Genomic DNA, 17,593 nt, shown 5'->3' on the forward strand with positions numbered 1-17,593 from the left:
TACTTTCAGATTAAGATATAGGAAGTAGAAATACTCTTAAACTCCCTTTACCCAAATGGGGCAAGAATAAGTATTTTGTGTCAGTCTGGTTCTGTATTTGCATGGTCCTGCTTTTCTTTGGCCTTACAAATGGTACATTTCCCCTCATTTTATTACTGAAATACTGCTACAGAAAACATTTCAAGAGTTCACATGCTGCTTGTTGGTTCTTACTTCATTGCAGAAAGAAGAATTGGTGATAACCTAATGTCAGCAATCTGCGTTTGAGTGATGATAAATAAAGTAGAATCATCTTACATTACAGTTGCTGTGCTACTCTCCCATAAATAAGCTCAAAAATAGACTAAAACACAAAAAACTGTCAAGATAGGATGTGTTGTGATCCCTGCTTTGTGCGGATGTGCTGAAGTAGTGCTTGAGGCTTCATTTTTGTCATCACCAGGTCAGCAGTAAGAGGTGTGCAGTGGGAGGAAGGGGGGCCTCTGACAGCCTGGACCTTTGCTCCTGATGTGGCTGACAGTCACCTCTGCTGTTCTCTCCAGTGCTGGGTCACTGCAAAGATAGAGATTCTTCAGGATATTCTGTATTTGGGGACCATAACTGATGGCCTATCATTGCCTTCAGAGAATTCTGTAATAGCTGACCTTCACTGTCATATAAAGTATTTACTTTGAAATCAATATTTTAAGCTGCACTTGATGCTTATTGCAAACAAGCTCTTCAGCAATGTTTTTACCCTTGTTAAAAAATATGTGGAGTTAAATAAACTTTTTGTGACGTACTTAAAATCTCGTGTAGTAAAACCTTGTGTTTCTTTTGCCAAGAAAATCTTAAAAGCAAAGATGCTTTAAAAAAATTGGAACAGCATCTACTGCAGCAATGTGTCCATTGTGTAGGCTGGGTGGAACTCAGCTTACATTATTTGTAAGGGAAATATTCCTGCTGGTGAGTTCATGGATGATCTGGAGATACAAAAGGTATTAGAGGGTGTGAAACTGTTCATCCAAACCCGTAGCCACTCTGAATATTCTAGCTGTTGTTTAGAGGCTTTTTTATAAGGTGACTTCTAATGAGTTTTTATGCTGTATGACTCAGTTATCTAAAGAACTTGAATTTTTTTTTTTCTGGGATTCCTACATCCCTCATGGTTAATGGGTAAAGCTGTGGCTTAGTTAGGGAGAGGGAAAAGCTTTTTGAGATGTTGCATGTAAGTTATTCTAAGCCAAGTCTTTGAAAGGCCAAAATCAGGTTGACTGTAGTTTGAAAAATGATAGAAAACACTACAGTACTGAAAGTTGCCTAGTTCTCACTTTATTTTTGCTTTTTTGATTTGAAATTGCTAAACTTTCTCTTCCTGCTAACATGGTAAATAACAGCTGTTGGAAATGGTGGAGAACATGCACATCTTTGTTCTTTTATGTGCTGTTTTTGTGGTTCCCTCTAGCAAGACCTCAGTCATCATTCTTTTCTTGTCACTGCATGGTTGGAGTTGGAAGAGAAGCAAGTGTGGCACAGCTCTGCCCCTTGGTGCTGCTGGGAAGGGCAGGGTGAAGCTTGACCTGCTTTTCTTCTTCCTGGTCACAGCACATGTGGGTTGAGCTCTCCCTCCGTGGGCATTTCCAGCCTTGCCAAGGTGACAGTCACAGGATTTTCCCCCTGTGCTCTGTGTGACTCACATGAACTCTGAGACTTCAGCACAGTACATCCCAGCACTCAGCCAGAGCAGTATTTTTCAGGAAACTGGAAGTAGACCATATGTACAAGTGCATGCTCTTTATAAAGTCTGAAAATATATTTTCTCTTTTTTGACACAGAAAATATAAAAATAGGTACATTTAAAATACAAAAAAAAATCTAAGATTCAGCTCTTCATTCTCTTAAGGAATGAGGGAAGACATTCTGAGTTAATGTAGGTCATGCTGTCTTTATTTGGTGAATACCTACAATAGGTGTCCTCATGCTGGCGTGCTGGGAATGCTTCAGCTCTGTATTTTTATATGAACTTGTAATTTATAGGCGGACCATTATTCTGCCCCTTTTCTTTGTTTCTGGATTTTTTTTTTCTTGTGCAGACATGGGAAAACTTGTTTTTGGTTGCCCTAATATTTATAGTTTTGCCGTGGCTTGTGTTTATGTGTTTTTAAATGGTGTGGTTAATTTTAACTGTTGTGTGTGGTTTCTGGGAAATTAGGTGAGAAGGATCTGATTGTGGTTTAGTGTCACTTTTGACTTCACCACCTTTATAAAAAACAAAAGCCCTTAACAGAAGTGATTGCTAAATAATGTTTTTTTTTCTGTGGAGAGCAAACACTTGGTATGCAGTTTTTGGGAAATTAGTCTTCAGGTATGACCTTTGTGACACTCCGGGTAAGGAAAACACCTGTATGAGGGAGAACCAAGGGCACAGATGAGGGAGGTAGAGGAAGCAGACTCTGGAAGATTAAAATCAGGGCAGGTCAAAGCTCTAGGGTGAACCTCTTCATCTGTTATCTGTATGGACAGATAACAGCCACTGCTGTTAAATCATGGTACTTTTAAAACGCCAACCTAAAAATCATAAGATTCCTCATATCAATTAAATCAGAGTTTGAGAAACACAGTATAATAGAGTAGTATAATTTTAAGTATTATATTATTCCACAATAACTTTAATATTATACCTATTAACATGCTGTGTACAGCTTCAAAACTAATTTTTTTTTTCATTATTAGATCCTGGTGGCAGGAGGAGAGAACACTGACCTGAGATGGAAGTCAAAACATCATTTAGCAAAGCCAGCAGGATTCCTGAGACTGTATCCACATTAATTAATGAAGAATTTGTCTTGGTTCATCAGAAATCTGAGAACACCTCTGGAAACAATGAAAAGCCACAGCTAAAGGTTTGCTATGGCTTTGTTTTTAACTGTGTAGCAAGGTTCGTATTGGTGAAAAGAGTGTATAATTGGTGTGTGCTTGAGGAGAATCTTAGACTCTGATTTTTGTCTTTGCTGACTACCAGTGAAATTAATAGCTTGGATTAAACAAATCTGTCCAAAAGTGGCAGTTCAGGTTTTCTTTTAATAAGTTCTTTGAGGGTTAGCTGGTTGTATTCTGTGGATCTATACATTAGTAAAGGGCTTTACAAAGAATGAGATTTGTTTTAAAGCTTAGTATTCTTTATTGAGGGATCAGAGAGTGTTATCTTTAAAGCATGTAATTAGACTGTATAGGAGTAGATTGCACAGTGTCTTGGACTTTAGTTTCTAATTTAGTTTTCCTGCTTAGTCCTACTTTAGGCATGAGTGAGACCTTTTCTAAAAGCTTTCTACCTCAAAATAGAATATTTCAGCACTTGGGTGACAGCTGATTGGTTAAATACAAATTTGCCCATTTGTGCTGTAGTAGCTGATATACTGGTTTTGGTCCGCTTGGAACAATAGGAATTTGTTCCCCCTGAAATGACAGTAAGTACCTAGTCTGTCTTTGCAGTACTCTTTGACAGTTGATCATTTCTGTCTATATTAGACATTATATTCTTCTTTACTCTTGGAAGGGGCTGGTTAACTGGAGGCAGAATCCATGATGCAGCTTTGGCCATGGTTTTCTTCTGTCCAAAAAGCTGGTACTTGTGAAAGATTCTGTTTTACTTTTAGGGAGTCTGTATCTCCAATTTTTTTTTTTTTTTTTTTTTCATTCCCTTAGGCTTGCATCACTCTTATGTGTGGGGAAAATTGGTGAAGCAGCTGAAATGGACTGGATAGGACTAAGAAAGGAAAATTTTCTTCAAGACAAATAATAGCAAAGTCTCTTGATCTCTACTGTGAATGGAGGCTCTAAATACACAAACGTATTATTCTGAGAGAACTCTGTAGTTTTTTGATGGATGATTTTTGGATTAGCAATGAGAGCATGTGCATTTTATATAAAGAGATGTGACACTAGATTATATTTGGTTCAATTTTATTGATTCTCAGTTTTTTGTCTCATTCAGCAAAGTTTCTTAACTTTTGCAATTAGTAAGACAGTATGTTTGAAAACTAATAATTAAAGTAAAACTGCAAATACCTTCAAAAAATGTCATCTCCTTGTGCTCACAGGTATTTTCAAATGGAGATGAGGAGCTGGAGAAGGCAATGGAAGAGATCCTGCGGGATTCTGAGAAGGAGCAGTATGTCCCTGCACTCCCAGAAGGTTCCAGTGATGCCAGTGGCCAGACAGCTGCAGATGGGTCAGCAGGACAGACAGCCCAGCCACCTCTGCAGCTTGTTTTAGACCCTTCTACTACAGGTATTGCCTCAGTGCTTTCCCCCTCATCACACATGGCAGGGTTTTTTCTTTATGCAGTTTCAAGTTAACCCTAAAATGAATATAAAGCTTTCCAGAGCTTCATTCCAAAACTATGTTGGAGAATACCCCAGGGCTTCCTCTTATTATTAGTTGAAAATTATAGATGAGAATAGATCATCATCAGACTGATAACACTGAGCTTGATACCTTGGTCAAGATAATGTTCATCCTTTAGCCAAGGATTAGTTGGGACTAAGGATTGTTTGAGTTTCTCAGTGGATGATAGTTGAGGTGGATTTGCTGCTGGATCTCAAGAAGTTTCAGGGCAGTGTTGATTGATGGTGCTGCCTGCAAATGAAATACACCCTGAGCAAACTGATTAAACTGCCCATCTGTGATGCTGTCACCAGGTAGCAGAAAGGCTGCCTTAGGATTTGATATTTTCTAGGAATGATTGTGGTACTTGCCTGATGTTTGAAGTTTTCATGAAAAGGGAAGGACAGAAAGCTTTTAATGTAAACTGTATTGTATATATTTTAAGTAAAAAATCTTGTAGCTTTTTTTAGATACATACAACAAACCTGCAATATAAAAATCCATGTATTCTGCTACATATATTAGGAATACAAGGCTGTGGTCATCTTTTTGTGCCTTGAACTATAATTCTTTTTGCCTCGGTGACATGCAGAGCACTTCTGTGGTATCCTGTCAGCTAATTCCCATAGCATCTGTTGGAAAGAAATTAAATATGTTCTTGTGGTAGAATAAGTTTATATGAAATGGAAACACCCATCTCTTAATTACATGTCTGCTGTATTTCTGAGTCTTCCTGTTTGACATTCTTCAAACACACCCCAACCCTTAGCATGAATGAACACAGAAATAATTGTAGATATGTTTCTCTCGCCCCACTCCAGCCCCAACAGGAATAATTCACTTTTACAGCCTTCATGATTCTAAGTATTATGGCAGTATGAGCTCTAGTAATAAGAAATAGAAGTAAAAGGGCACACAGAGGGGTTGGGACTAGGTGATTTTTAAGGTCCATTCCAACCCCTTCACATTCTGTGATTCTGTGACTGCTTAGAAAGATTTAGAATGTCCATGCTGTGTTCCAGTGGTGCTAAAGAGAATCAAAATGCAGTTTGTCCTCATGCCACCCTTGGAAACATGAGATAGATTAGATCAGACTTCACAGTGATATTAAGCTGCCAAATGGATTTCTTGCTGTTGGAGCTGAACTGTCTACTCTCATGTCCCTTCCTGGAAAATGTAGGAGATTTTGCTGTGGATCTCATTGGAAAGAAAAAATGTGTTGAAGTGAAAGCAAATGGCTAAAGAAGCTTTTTCTTAATTTTCAGAAATCTCTGCACCAAGGCCATCTTCTCCCAGTGAGCCCCTGGAAGAGGACAGTGTGTTGTTTAACAAACTGACTTATTTGGGATGCACAAAGGTGTCAGCCCCACGGAATGAACCAGAAGCTCTACATGCCATGGCAAACCTGAAATCCTCAAGTCAAGCCCCTTTACCTGTAACACTCTATGTTCCAAACATTCCAGAAGGCTCTGTAAGGTAACACACAGGAGTTTCAGTTGTTGCTTAAGCAGACACATAAGAAGGTGGTGTCTGACTTTGTTACTTGCACAGGGAAGTAGAATTGCTGGATTTGTGCCTGAGGTTCTTGCAGAAGACAGTTAAATTTGAGAAATTCCTCTGAAGCAACAAAATACGTGCTCAAATTTACCATGCAGTGCATGGCTGGTGGTGCCAGTTGCCACACAGTGTCACAAAAGCATCTCTTTCTACCTTGATATCTGTTCAAATATGATAATAAGAGAGATACTGGAAAGGGAGAGCTGATAATACCTGTGCTCCCCTGACCTCCCTGGTCTGTCCACACTTCCAAGGTCCATGTGTTGCAGGAGCCCTTCTGGCCTTGGTTTGCTGCAGGAGGGTCAGTTTAGACTCTCCCTTATGTGGTGCAGAGTTGAGGTGCCAGTCTCTGACTCCAGACTCTGACTGCTGCAGAAGCCACCTCTGACCCAGGTGTGCCTCATGATGCAGGTGCTGACAGTCTCCAGATACTAGAAGAGATTTATTTTCCCCATGTGAGAGGAGTCTTTTAATTAGTGATGAGGGAGTCAAAGGTTTCTAATCAGAGTGCACTAAACATGCACCTGTAGCATTCTTGCATCTAGAAGTAGGGAACATCTCAATATCCAAATGTTTATTTTTAAGCTCTGATACTAAGGTGTCTGAAGGATATGATTAGATTTCCTTCCTTGCCTGAGCTGTGTTTATGTATTGATTATCATCTTGTGAAGGAAGAGAAGGACTTTCAAGAATCTGTATTATTTTCTTCCATTTTAGTCTTTGAATCCATTTTCATTTTCATTTGACATTGGAAAATATTTCATTTATATACTTCTACAATGGCAACAGTCACCCAGACACAAGATGTGAGGTGTTCTGTGCCTATTTTTGTACTCAGTGTGGCCATTCAGGAGGGCTGTTCTGCAAGTGAAACACCAGTTTCCTTTGATCTTTACTTTCGGAGGATATCAGTAAATATGGGACTGCTGAGAACGTGCACAGAACTGGGAAGATGAATTCATGTGACATAACACATTCCATCAAAGCTTAGGTGATACTAGTGTTGGCTTTGAGGAGTGTGTTCATACCTGAATACTTGTCCTGTGAGGTTCCAGTTGTCATGTCCCACCAGTATTACACTGTGCTGAATCCTCCCAGGCCTCTAATTGCCTTTAGATTAGTCCTGTATTTTTATTGTTACAGACTTGGGATTTTTGGTGACTAATGTTCATTGGCCCTTGATGTGAATGTGCATGTGGACAAGTAGTGAAAAGACAGGGAAGAGCACTGTTATTCTTTAAAAGTCACTATCCAGCAGTCTGTTCTGAAACACCACTCTACTGCTTTGCAGTTTCTGAAATATTCCTTGGGTTCTGTAATTGAGAATATTTTAAAATTTTGGATGAGTTCTTAGATCTGTGATCAATATTCACCTGAATGTGGCAGCATTTGCTAAGCTGTATAGTCCTGTTGATTCTGAAATAGTTTTCATAACGATTTCTTAAACAGAGATTTAAATTTCTTTTTAATGTTGTGTTTTCTTTGATCTTTGTGTACAAATCACATTTTTATGGTTTTCTGTGGTTTCTATGTTTCTTCTTTTGTGTTTTTCACAAGCAGTGGCCATTGTTTACTATCAGATCTAGAGGTGCTGTATTTGTCTGTATTATGGCATATAAAAGAAATTAAGTCAGTGTTACAGCCCAGGAGCATTTACACCTTAAATTTGGAAAGCATAATGTTCCTGTTCCTGCTGCCCATCTCATCTACTTGAATTTAGCAGTAATTAGAGTTTAGATCCTTGTTTATCTAATTGCAGAAAAGCCTTTTAGGTAAGCCTGTCTGTTTTACTGACCTGTTCCTTTGATCTTCCCTTTCTTGCCAGAATAATTGATCAATTAAACAATTTGGAGATTGCCTCATTTCCCATCTATAAGGTGTTGTTTTGTGTGCGGGGGCAGAACGGGACTTCAGAGAGTGACTGCTTTGCATTTACTGAGAGCAGCTGTGGAACGGAAGAGTTCCAGATCCATGTTTTCTCCTGTGAGATTAAAGAGGCTGTAAGTATTCTGTGCTGTGCAGTGACTGGGAAAAAGGATACCAGCAATGGTTGAAGAGGTCATTCCCAGTGCGGAGATGGTTTATAGTGCCTTGAAAAATATGTTAGCACATAGGAATGAGTTTTGCAGAATGTGCAGCTAGTCATACATGAATGTTATTATAATTTTAAGTTTTTGCTTTTAGTATTTCAACAAAATTCCCAAGTGCACTGTAAGGGGAAGATCTGGAAAGCCTCATTTGGGCATGTTCCATACTAAAGTTGTGATGTATACAAAAAAAACATGTTATGGTGATGCCTTGGGAAGGCTGATCTGGAACAGAGACTGGACACAGAGAGAGAATATAAAGTAGATATTTATTGAGAGGCTTTTAGGACGCACCTTGGGCAGGACAGGGCCTGACCAGGGCTATATCCAAGGTGAACCCAAAATGGTCACAAAATGGCTAACTGGTCGCAAAGTATTACATTTTTATCAGTTTTGGTCATTTGCATATTGGGGTTTAATTGTCCAATTCCAGCTCCAGGTTGTGAGGTCCCATCCTTCTTTTCCTCCCTTCAGCCACCCTTGTTTGTGTTTTTGGGCCTGGAAGTTGTCCTTGGTCTTCAGCTGGAAAAGGATTTGTTTTGTGTCCCTGCTCTGTGCAGAGCTGAGTGACACTGACTGTGAGCTCAGAACTGCACCCCTGGGCACCACAGAATCTGAAATACATGAAAGCTCAAACTTAAGGCATTGATAGTACTCTCCTCTAGATATTTTAGGAAGAACTGTGTGACAGTCTGGGAGAAAAGGACTTCTTAGGCTGGAAAAAGAGAAGCTGAAAAAGAAGAAATGTTCTTGGGTTTTGACATCTGCCAGAGCAAGCTGTATGTTGTGTTGTTAAAAACTACAACCTGAAAAGGACATTATGCAGGTCCTCTAATGAGCTGCATTCCTAATCTCTAATCTAATTAATATTAACTCACTGAGCACGACATGAGCAGGGAGTGGATCAGGAATGGAAATAGGAGATGTTGGTACTGAAATGGCTTGGTTATATTGAACATGTGATGTTGAGTGCTTTGTGGTACATGAGGCATGATTTGTGTTCAGTATAAGAGACAAGTGATTTTCTGACCTTCAGAAACATCACAATGCCTCATTAAAAACACCTTTATTTCTGATCAAAATATTAATGATTTGGCTTTTCTGCAGGTCAGTCGAATTTTGTACAGTTTCTCCACAGCATTCAAGCGTTCTTCCAAACAAGCATCTGATCATGTGAAGGACTTTGTTCTGCCCACACCAGACAGTGATGTGTACACTTTCAGTGTCTCCTTAGAAGTCAAAGAAGATGATGGAAAAGGAAATTTTAGGTAATCAGAATGGAAAGGGCAAAGCAGAAATCTCTTTGGAAAAAACACACAGTTACTTTCCACATGCACAGCTACTGTTTTGGAACAAAATTCATCTGACCTCTTTTCATGAGCAGACATGCTGTAAATAGGAAGCTGCTCTTTTGATGTTACAAATTTTTTCTTTGTTTTTTCTCCGTAAAATGATTAAAATTCAGGATGCCTTTTTTCAAGTGGGTTTCTTTTCACGACATCATTTCTTTTAAGGATTCTCAATGGAGTCCTGTGCAAACAGAAAAGATAGTAAGAAGTCTGTTAAAAACCTGAGTCAAACCAAGTTTCTTGAGTAAATACAGTTTAGTGGCCTCTTTTTGGATTTCTTTTAAATCTGTTCAATTCTGAAGTAATTGAAAATGTAGAAAGTGTAAACTCTTTTCTGTGTTTAACAGTTCCTGGTCTATACCTGCTGAAGGATGTTTTTTATTCTTTTAGCCCTGTGCCAAAGGATAGAGATAAATTGTACTTCAAGCTTAAGCAGGGAATTGAGAAGAAAGTGGTGATCACAGTTCAGCAACTTTCCAACAAAGAGCTGGCCATTGAAAGGTAAAAGTCTTACAGAAATGATGTGGGTTGGATTTTTCAAAGAACAGCATTCAATGTAGTTTTCTCTGACTTTGTAAGTTATGCGATAGAAAAAAATGTACCAATAACACAAAGTATGATTGCACAACAGAATTAATGCCACCAGATGGCAATCTTAGCAAAAGAGTAACAGTGGGAGAATTCGGGTCTAGTTAAAAGGAAATTCAAGAGAACAGGAGAATCAAGAAAACCTGTCCCCCAACCCTCCCAAATCTGATCTCTTGACTTGGTTTCAAGCTTTTACTTCAGAACAGAAACTAAAGTTTTAAACAAGGATTATAACGTAAAATTTTATCACTATTTTTGTTGTAAATTAGGCTATTGCTACTCATTGACTTAAAAAAAAATTCCTCTTTTCAGTGTAATTTTAATTTTTAAAATTTTGCCTTTAAGATTCAGTTAATGAGACATTTATGAATAGCATTTGATTATTGCTTTTCTCCCCAGAGTAAAACTACCTTGCTTAGAAATTAGCATTTATTTTGGTGGTGTTTAGAATATTCAGTTGGGGACATGACTTTTATCACCACAAGCTTTGCTGTGAAAAAGTTACTTAATTGGAATGACATATAGAGGCTTGTAAGTCATTTTATGTACTTACCCTTGATAAACTAAAATCCAAAACTGGTGAAAGATGAATGCAGGTTACATCAGACTGAGCTTCTGAGCAATTTAATCTGTCTTCAAAAGTATTTCGAAGTGGAAATTGCAATGCAAAAAATATTTCTGAAGAAATTTGGTCTCCGGTCTAAAATTTCAAGAACCTTTTGTCATGGTTTCAGGAGATCAAGCTTGGTTGCTGCTCAGAGAAAAAGCTCCCTCCTGGTGTTCAGACAGAGCCTGGGCTTGGGTCAGGGTGATGGAGAAAGTTCCTTTCATGTGTTACTTTGGCCCTTCCTGCTCCTGTGCCCTGTTTGACCTGGGATTTTACCAGTTTTTATTTGGATCAAAGCAGCTGAAGAGATGCTGTTCATAATTTCTGAGTCGTTGGTGGCACTACATATGTTCAGTCCCACAATGGGGGATGTCAAGTCTCAGTTGTTTATAGGATTCAGGAAGAAAATTGTGGTTAATCATCAGAGGGTTTAAGGAAGTTGTTCTGAAGAGTGAAACAGCATTTCATTCTCAGAGCTGGAAGGAGTCACACAGTTGCTACCAGTCATACATGAGAGTTAATCCTGAGTTATGTACGTACACCTTAGGTTAAAGTCTAGGCTGGTATCCTTAGAACTGAATTACAGAATATTGGTTGGTTTCTCATCAGTAGTGGAAACTCTTCAAGATCACAGAGTACCAGAATGGTTTGGGTTGGAAGGGACCTTAAAGACCCCCCTGCTCTGCCATGGGCAGGGACACCTTCCACTATCCCAGGTTGCTGCAAGCCCTGTCCAGCTGTGCCCTAAACACTTCCAGGGATGGAGTAAACACAGCTTCTCTGGGCACCCTGTGCCAGGGCCTCCCCACCCTCACAGGGCACAATTTATTCCTAATATCCAATGCAATCCTGCCCTCTGACAGTGTAAACCCATTCCTCCTTGTCCTGCCATGGTGTTAACTTAATGCTATTAGCCTTATCCATGGGTAACATTTGTGCTTTTATAAATGAAAATATATATTGCTGAATAGCAATTACAGTTTTTGGGGTTTTTTTCCTGCTGGTGTAGAAAGTAGTGGAGTATGTGCAGTTGCTTAGAGCTGCTCAGCAGCCACCTTTAAGTGCAGGAATCCAGCAAGTCTGAGGTGAGACTGAGGCCCACAGTCTGTGGAGGTCATTTTGAATCCTGGGTGTGTGATTGAGCCTCCTCCTGTCAGAGGCTAAATGTGCTGACAACTGTTTCTGTAAAATCTGTCCTCTGCAAGTGAGGATCCTGACCTGGTTTAAACTCATTTTCCTGTCTGAAATAAGAGGGAAGAGAAGCCCTGACTGTTCTTGCAGCAGGATGCTGCTAGGCATCAAAAGTCTCTGCTTCTGTGAGAGGCAGGGGTTATTTGTTCCTGGCTCCCATTCTTCTGGAAACACACTTCCCGAAAATTTTGGCTGTGGCACATCAGAACCTGTGTATGTCTGAGTACTCAGCAGGAGGAGCATCTGGGAGCTGTTGTCTCTGAAAGGCACAGATATTTTGTCTGCCTCTGCATCTTGGACTTACATTTCTCTGTAGCAGCTGCACCAGGAGCTGGTGACCCCCCTACTACTACCAGTTGTAGCTCTCTCAGAGCTATTTCTGCCCCAGGAACAGTAATAAGTCTGCTGTTAGGTTCTGCCTGGTTTAATTAGTCTCTCAGAGAATCTGGTTTGTGTGGCTAAATCCAAATCCTGTATCTGAGCTGCCTTGGGTGCTTTACATGGCACTGCATGATGGATATAGATAAATCAAAATCATTGTCTGCTGGTTTATTTACCACTTAGATTTTTTATGATTCTTGTAGTAAAAGAGTATGGAGAATGGAAAATACTATTGTGGATGTAATTTAAGTGTAATGAGGTGGAAAATTAAATCCATTTATCCCTAATATAATAGGATAAAGCTAGGTGGGGTAGTAATCGCATATCTTGAATTAATAGTGTTATTAAAAATTTAGTTGCTGGTGTTCATATGTCCAAGCAATGTTTTTCAGCATATTACTTAGTTCTGAAAGTCAGTGAGAAAAAGCAGTTTGATTACCAGAGAACCAAACAAAAGAAAAATTCATCAAACAAAATTGAAGAACTCTGAAATCTCTGAATTACAACTCCAGTTTTCCATCTTATTTCAAATAGCGATTACTTTCAATTTTTTTTTCCTTTTTTTCATTTGAGATCTAAGGTTTTTTAAAAACCTGTGCAAGACAGCTTGCTGTTTGTTGCAAATACATAATTCTGTTTGGTGTTTTTATTCATAATGGAGTATGTTCAAAGGAGAAAAATATACAGATGATCTGTAGAAACCTCAGACCTGGATTTGTGCCTTCAGTAGTCAGGAAGTTTGAAAATCTGAATGTCTCTGAATGTCAGGAAGTTTCTGATTTTTTTTTTTTCCTCTTAAAAATATCAAGAACATTTTCTTGTAAAATGATGGGACTGGAATTCTGGAATTCAAGGCCCTGTTTATATGTCACACAAATTCAGATTAAAAAAAAAAAGACAAATGACATCTTAAAATTGAGAAAATTGTTGTTTCTTGGGATTTTTTTGGGGGTCCATGTCACTATGTGATTTTTTGTAGTGATGCTATTGGGAATGATTGATTGAATGAATTTATATTTTTTCCTGTGATTGCATGAGAACAATTTTTAAAATGGACTGGGGAGAGAGTGAGTATTTTCCTGCCAGTCTCCATCACTGATGTATAGGAATGATTGGTATCTTTGAACTCAATATTATAAATGGTCGTTAGGAATAATTGAGTTTTCACAGGCCAGATGCTAATTTCTGCCATCTACATTCTGGAAAACAATTTCATTGTCTTCTCTGTAACATTTATTATGTTGTTTCCCCAGTGTTGCCATAACAATAACAAACAAGTTCTCTGGAAGGTGCTCTTAAAATTAGAAGCAGTAGGTGGCTGTCCATTATGTTCAAGCAAAGACTTTTGTATTGTGAAAAGCTAATATATGTCCTTTATTCTCTTTTTTTGTTTGTTTTTATTTTAAATAAACTTCTCAGGTGCTTTGGGATGTTGCTGAGCCCTGGACGAAATGTGAAGAACAGTGACATGCATTTACTAGACATGGTAATACTTGGCTCTAATAACCTGTTAAATAAGATAAAGTGATTGGAAAACAAACAAACAAACAACAAAAAAAACCCACAAACACCAGAAAAATGAGCTTTTAATATCTTTTGCTTTGTTGGGGTTTTTTGTTTGTTTTGTTTCTTAAATCCTGGGATTTGATATCTACAATTGTAAAATGGACAAAACATTTCAGTTCTTGTCAAAACCTGTGGCATCTGCCTTTTTTTTGTTCAATTAGTGAAGCAGAGATTAGGTTGTTATAAATAACTGAGCTTTCTGTATTGTGTCAAACATTTTCCCTAAAAATTTAGAGCCAGTAATTGCTTTCATATTTGGGTGCCAGGGAAGTGCTCTTATTTTTGCCTTTTTTTCCTTCATTTGATTTGAAGTTCTTGCCCAGAGTTTGAAGTAGTCACTTGTTTTCTGCAATATACCATTTCTTAGAGTTGCTTCTGAGAAAACTGCAAAACAATGTGATCCTTTCTGTGATAATACCAATTTACTTTCTCTCTGTGGGTAATACAGCCATTTTCAAGTTATGAAGTGCTAGAGTTAAACCCATCAGACCTTTTGTGGCTCTACAGCTGTCCCCGTTCTGCCCAGTTTCTGTGCTCAAGCTGCTGGTTCTATCAGTATTTAGTTCTCCTTTCAGACTCATTTATTGGCCTGATTGTATTTGCCAGCTCATTTTTTCCCTGGTTTCAGTTCAGATTTTCCATTTTTATTATTTGATTGTAAAACAGAAAAAATTGTAATGAGTTTTGGAATGTTGTTGTTCCTATAAATCTATATACCACCTTTTTACTGTGCTTGAATTCCTGTCTTTACTCCACCTTGAATTCTGTTTACATTCACACTCCAAGTACATTTAACTGCTGGATGTAATGAGTTGTTAGTTTGTTTCTTGGCTATAGCACAGAAATAGACATTTGTGATTTCCTTTCAACCTCCTTTCTCCATATTTAAATCTGGAGAACTCGGTCACTTTTATTTCTCTGACTGAATTGCAGAGAGGGAACATCAGCCTTCTTTTATCTACAGAGGCTCCCAGACAGGTCTGTGTGATCCATAGAGACTGTTCCAGAAAACTTCAGGATGTACTGGGCCTCATACTAGTAATAGTCCATTCCATTAATTCATTTTCTTTAAGGTTCCTAGAGCTATGTCTCATCCCCATGCCCCATCTCTTTGATCTCAAACCACAACTGTAATACAATCCTGTATAATTTTATTTTTAGGAATCCATGGGAAAAAGTTCTGATGGGAAGGCTTATGTCATTACTGGAATGTGGAATCCCAATGCACCCATGTTTCTGGTACTTAATGAGGAAACTCCAAAAGGTAGTGGAACCTAATCTGTGCATTTGTTTTACCCAGCAGGAGTTTGGTGTGGCAATCACTGTGCATGTCTAAGTACATGAAGCATCATGTTCCAACATGAGTTTATTACAAGCAGCATTTCATCCCCTGTATCTTGGGGCAGCTGGCAATGATGCATTCAAGTGCTTCATTATACAGCAGAGTTTCTTATTGCTGGAACTTACATTCTCTGATGGGATTTAAGACCTTGGAATATAAATCTGGAGTTTGTTTTCTGTCCTGAGGCAGAGCTCAAGTAATTTGCTTAAAGGCATGTCCAAGTACCTACACCAGTGTCACTCTTCCTGCTGATGGATTTTCAAACCACTTTATTTCTAGTAGCCTGTGACAGACCTCCTACCACTTCTCAGTGTGACCCTATCCTCTGCCTGCACCTTTTATTTGATGGGGATTGTGTACATGTTTTCTTTGCATGATGTCTTGCCCCTGTGTTTAAAACAAGGACATAATATCTTTGATTTTGGAGTTCTCAGAGTTCCTTGCTACACTGGTTAATTCACGCTTTCATTCTGAGCAACAGGCATGGAGGGTGTAGAGCTCAGGCAACTAAAACAGGTGCAATGAATCATGAATGAAACAGAAAGGCTTTTCAGCTTGAAGATCAGTTTACAGGTTTGAGCTGTGAGTGATTTTTCCCACTGTTGTGTTGCAGACAAGCGTGTGTTCATGACTGTGGCCGTGGACATGGTTGTGACTGAGGTGGTGGAGCCGGTCCGGTTCTTGCTGGAGACGGTCGTGCGCGTCTATCCTGCCAACGAGCGCTTCTGGTACTTCAGCAGGAAAACCTTCACAGAAACCTTCTATATGAAGCTAAAACAGGTAATGCCTTTGCTTTGTTGTTCAGAACATTTGTCTCATATGTCCTAATTTAGCCTTTGTAAAAGTGAGTAACGCACCTGCTCCTCAGCAGCTTGTTTCTTTTAACTGTTTATTTCAGTGGTGCTCTAATGCACAAGGATTCAGTACCATGTGTATAGTTTGAGTGCTTTTGTGTCATGGTTTAACCCCAGCCGGCAAAGTAAGGCCCACACAGCCACTCCCTCACTCCCCCATGGTGGGATGGAGGAGAGAATCAGCAGAGTAGAAGTGAGAAAAGCTGTGGGTTGAGATGGAGACAGTTCAGTAGGGAAAGCAAAAGCCATGTGCTCAAGCAAAGCAAAGCAGGGAATTCATTCACCATTTCCCATGGGCAGGCAGGTGCTCAGCCATGCCCTGGGGAACAGTGTAACACTGCCTTGGGAAGACAGATGCCATCATTCCAAGCATCCCCCCTTCTTCTTTCTCTCACTTTACATGCCAGGCATGATGCCATATGGTCTGGAGCATCCCTTGGGTCAGCTGGGGTTAGCTGTCCTGGCTGTGTCTCCTCCCAGCTTTCTGTGCACCTTCTGTTGGTGGGGTGGCATGAGGAGCAGCAAAGCCATGACTCTGTCAGCAGCTGCTGGGTAGAAGCTGAAACTCCCCTGTGTTACCAACACTGTTTGCAGCAGAAGCCCAAAGCACAGCCTCATACCAGCCACTGTGAAGGAAATAACTGTAACCCAGCACACTTTGTAAACTGAACTGTAATGAATTGTAAGCCATTGGTTTTGTGGGCTTAAACTATTTTATACCTGCCTGTTGAATTCTCTTTAATTCTCTACCAATGTGACCTCTAAAGCAAGACATTTAAAGCAAGTCCATTTGATGGGTAAAACTGGGAAATTCTAAAATCCAAGGACTGCTGGCATTCACAGTGTGGCTGTAGAAATGTGGCCCATTAAAGACAAAGGAACCTAAGGCAGAGGTTTAAGGAGAGTGAGGCTGTTATGATCGGAGCTCAAGTCCTTTCTGATTTTGGCAGAGGTCCATACAAGAGCTACATCTGCCAGGGTCACTGTAGGATGATGTGCAGCCACTGCTGACCTGCCTTCTCCAAAGACTTATGTCTTGGTATTGGCTCAAGAAGTGAAGAGTTGTACTGTGGGCATTGGAACAGTGGTGCATCATCTTTGACTGATGGAACCAACAAGCAGTGATTTAATTTTACTGAGCCTAATGGGACTGTTTGAGTTACCATCTTTTTGTGGGGCATAGCAATAGGGCTGAAAAAACAAGTTGTGTTGATGTTACATGGGGAAACTGCTGCTGTGTTTAACACTTAGGGAGTAAATAAATCTCAAGCAATGTTGTTTCTGTATTTCTTCTAGAGATTAGCATAGCAACTTGGAATTTAAGAAAATCTGAGAAAGCCTACTGTTACATGCAAATAAGAATATCTGCATTTTGACATTAAAGAAATTACATTTAGAAGTATTCTGCTCCCAGCAGTTTGATACTTATCTCTAATCAGTTCAGCTTGCCTTTTAAATCACTTGCAACTGTACCATTTTTAATTGAGTAATCTGGATGCTTTCTTTTTCTCACCCCTTATAATGTGACAAACATACACATGCGTCTCTTCCCTGAAGAAACACGTGCATTTCCTCTGCTGCAAAATTCAGAGTCTGTTCTGTGGATCTTTAGAAAAGGAATATTTTTAGTCCTAGTAATCCTTGTGTAAGATGTGGTTCCCAGGATCCCTTTGGGTGACTTGATACAAGTCTTTATTTCACCAGTT

The 17,593-nt window shown here is 39.3% G+C and overlaps 1 protein-coding gene across 6 annotated transcripts in view; it reads left to right on the plus strand.

Moving 5' to 3' along the window:
* The window catches only part of RABGAP1L (RAB GTPase activating protein 1 like), a 228,283-nt gene that overhangs the window by 18,790 nt on the left and 191,900 nt on the right, over window positions 1–17,593 (plus strand). For 5 of the 6 annotated variants that reach the window (XM_083867620.1, XM_083867627.1, XM_083867625.1 and 2 more), the window contains exons 2-10: window positions 2,713–2,882; window positions 4,080–4,269; window positions 5,631–5,841; window positions 7,748–7,922; window positions 9,117–9,277; window positions 9,749–9,859; window positions 13,545–13,611; window positions 14,853–14,955; window positions 15,647–15,813. In XM_083867620.1, coding sequence (XP_083723746.1) covers window positions 2,748–2,882; window positions 4,080–4,269; window positions 5,631–5,841; window positions 7,748–7,922; window positions 9,117–9,277; window positions 9,749–9,859; window positions 13,545–13,611; window positions 14,853–14,955; window positions 15,647–15,813 — 1,320 coding nt within the window. In that variant the 5' untranslated portion in view covers window positions 2,713–2,747. Of the gene's footprint in view, window positions 1–1,590; window positions 1,634–2,712; window positions 2,883–4,079; window positions 4,270–5,630; window positions 5,842–7,747; window positions 7,923–9,116; window positions 9,278–9,748; window positions 9,860–13,544; window positions 13,612–14,852; window positions 14,956–15,646; window positions 15,814–17,593 lie in introns of those variants that run through there. The other variant, XM_083867626.1, reaches the window with a different exon arrangement.

The sequence above is a fragment of the Zosterops lateralis genome (genome assembly GCF_965231275.1).
Source record: "Zosterops lateralis genome assembly, chromosome: 9".
In the NCBI taxonomy this organism is placed as follows: domain Eukaryota; kingdom Metazoa; phylum Chordata; class Aves; order Passeriformes; family Zosteropidae; genus Zosterops; species Zosterops lateralis.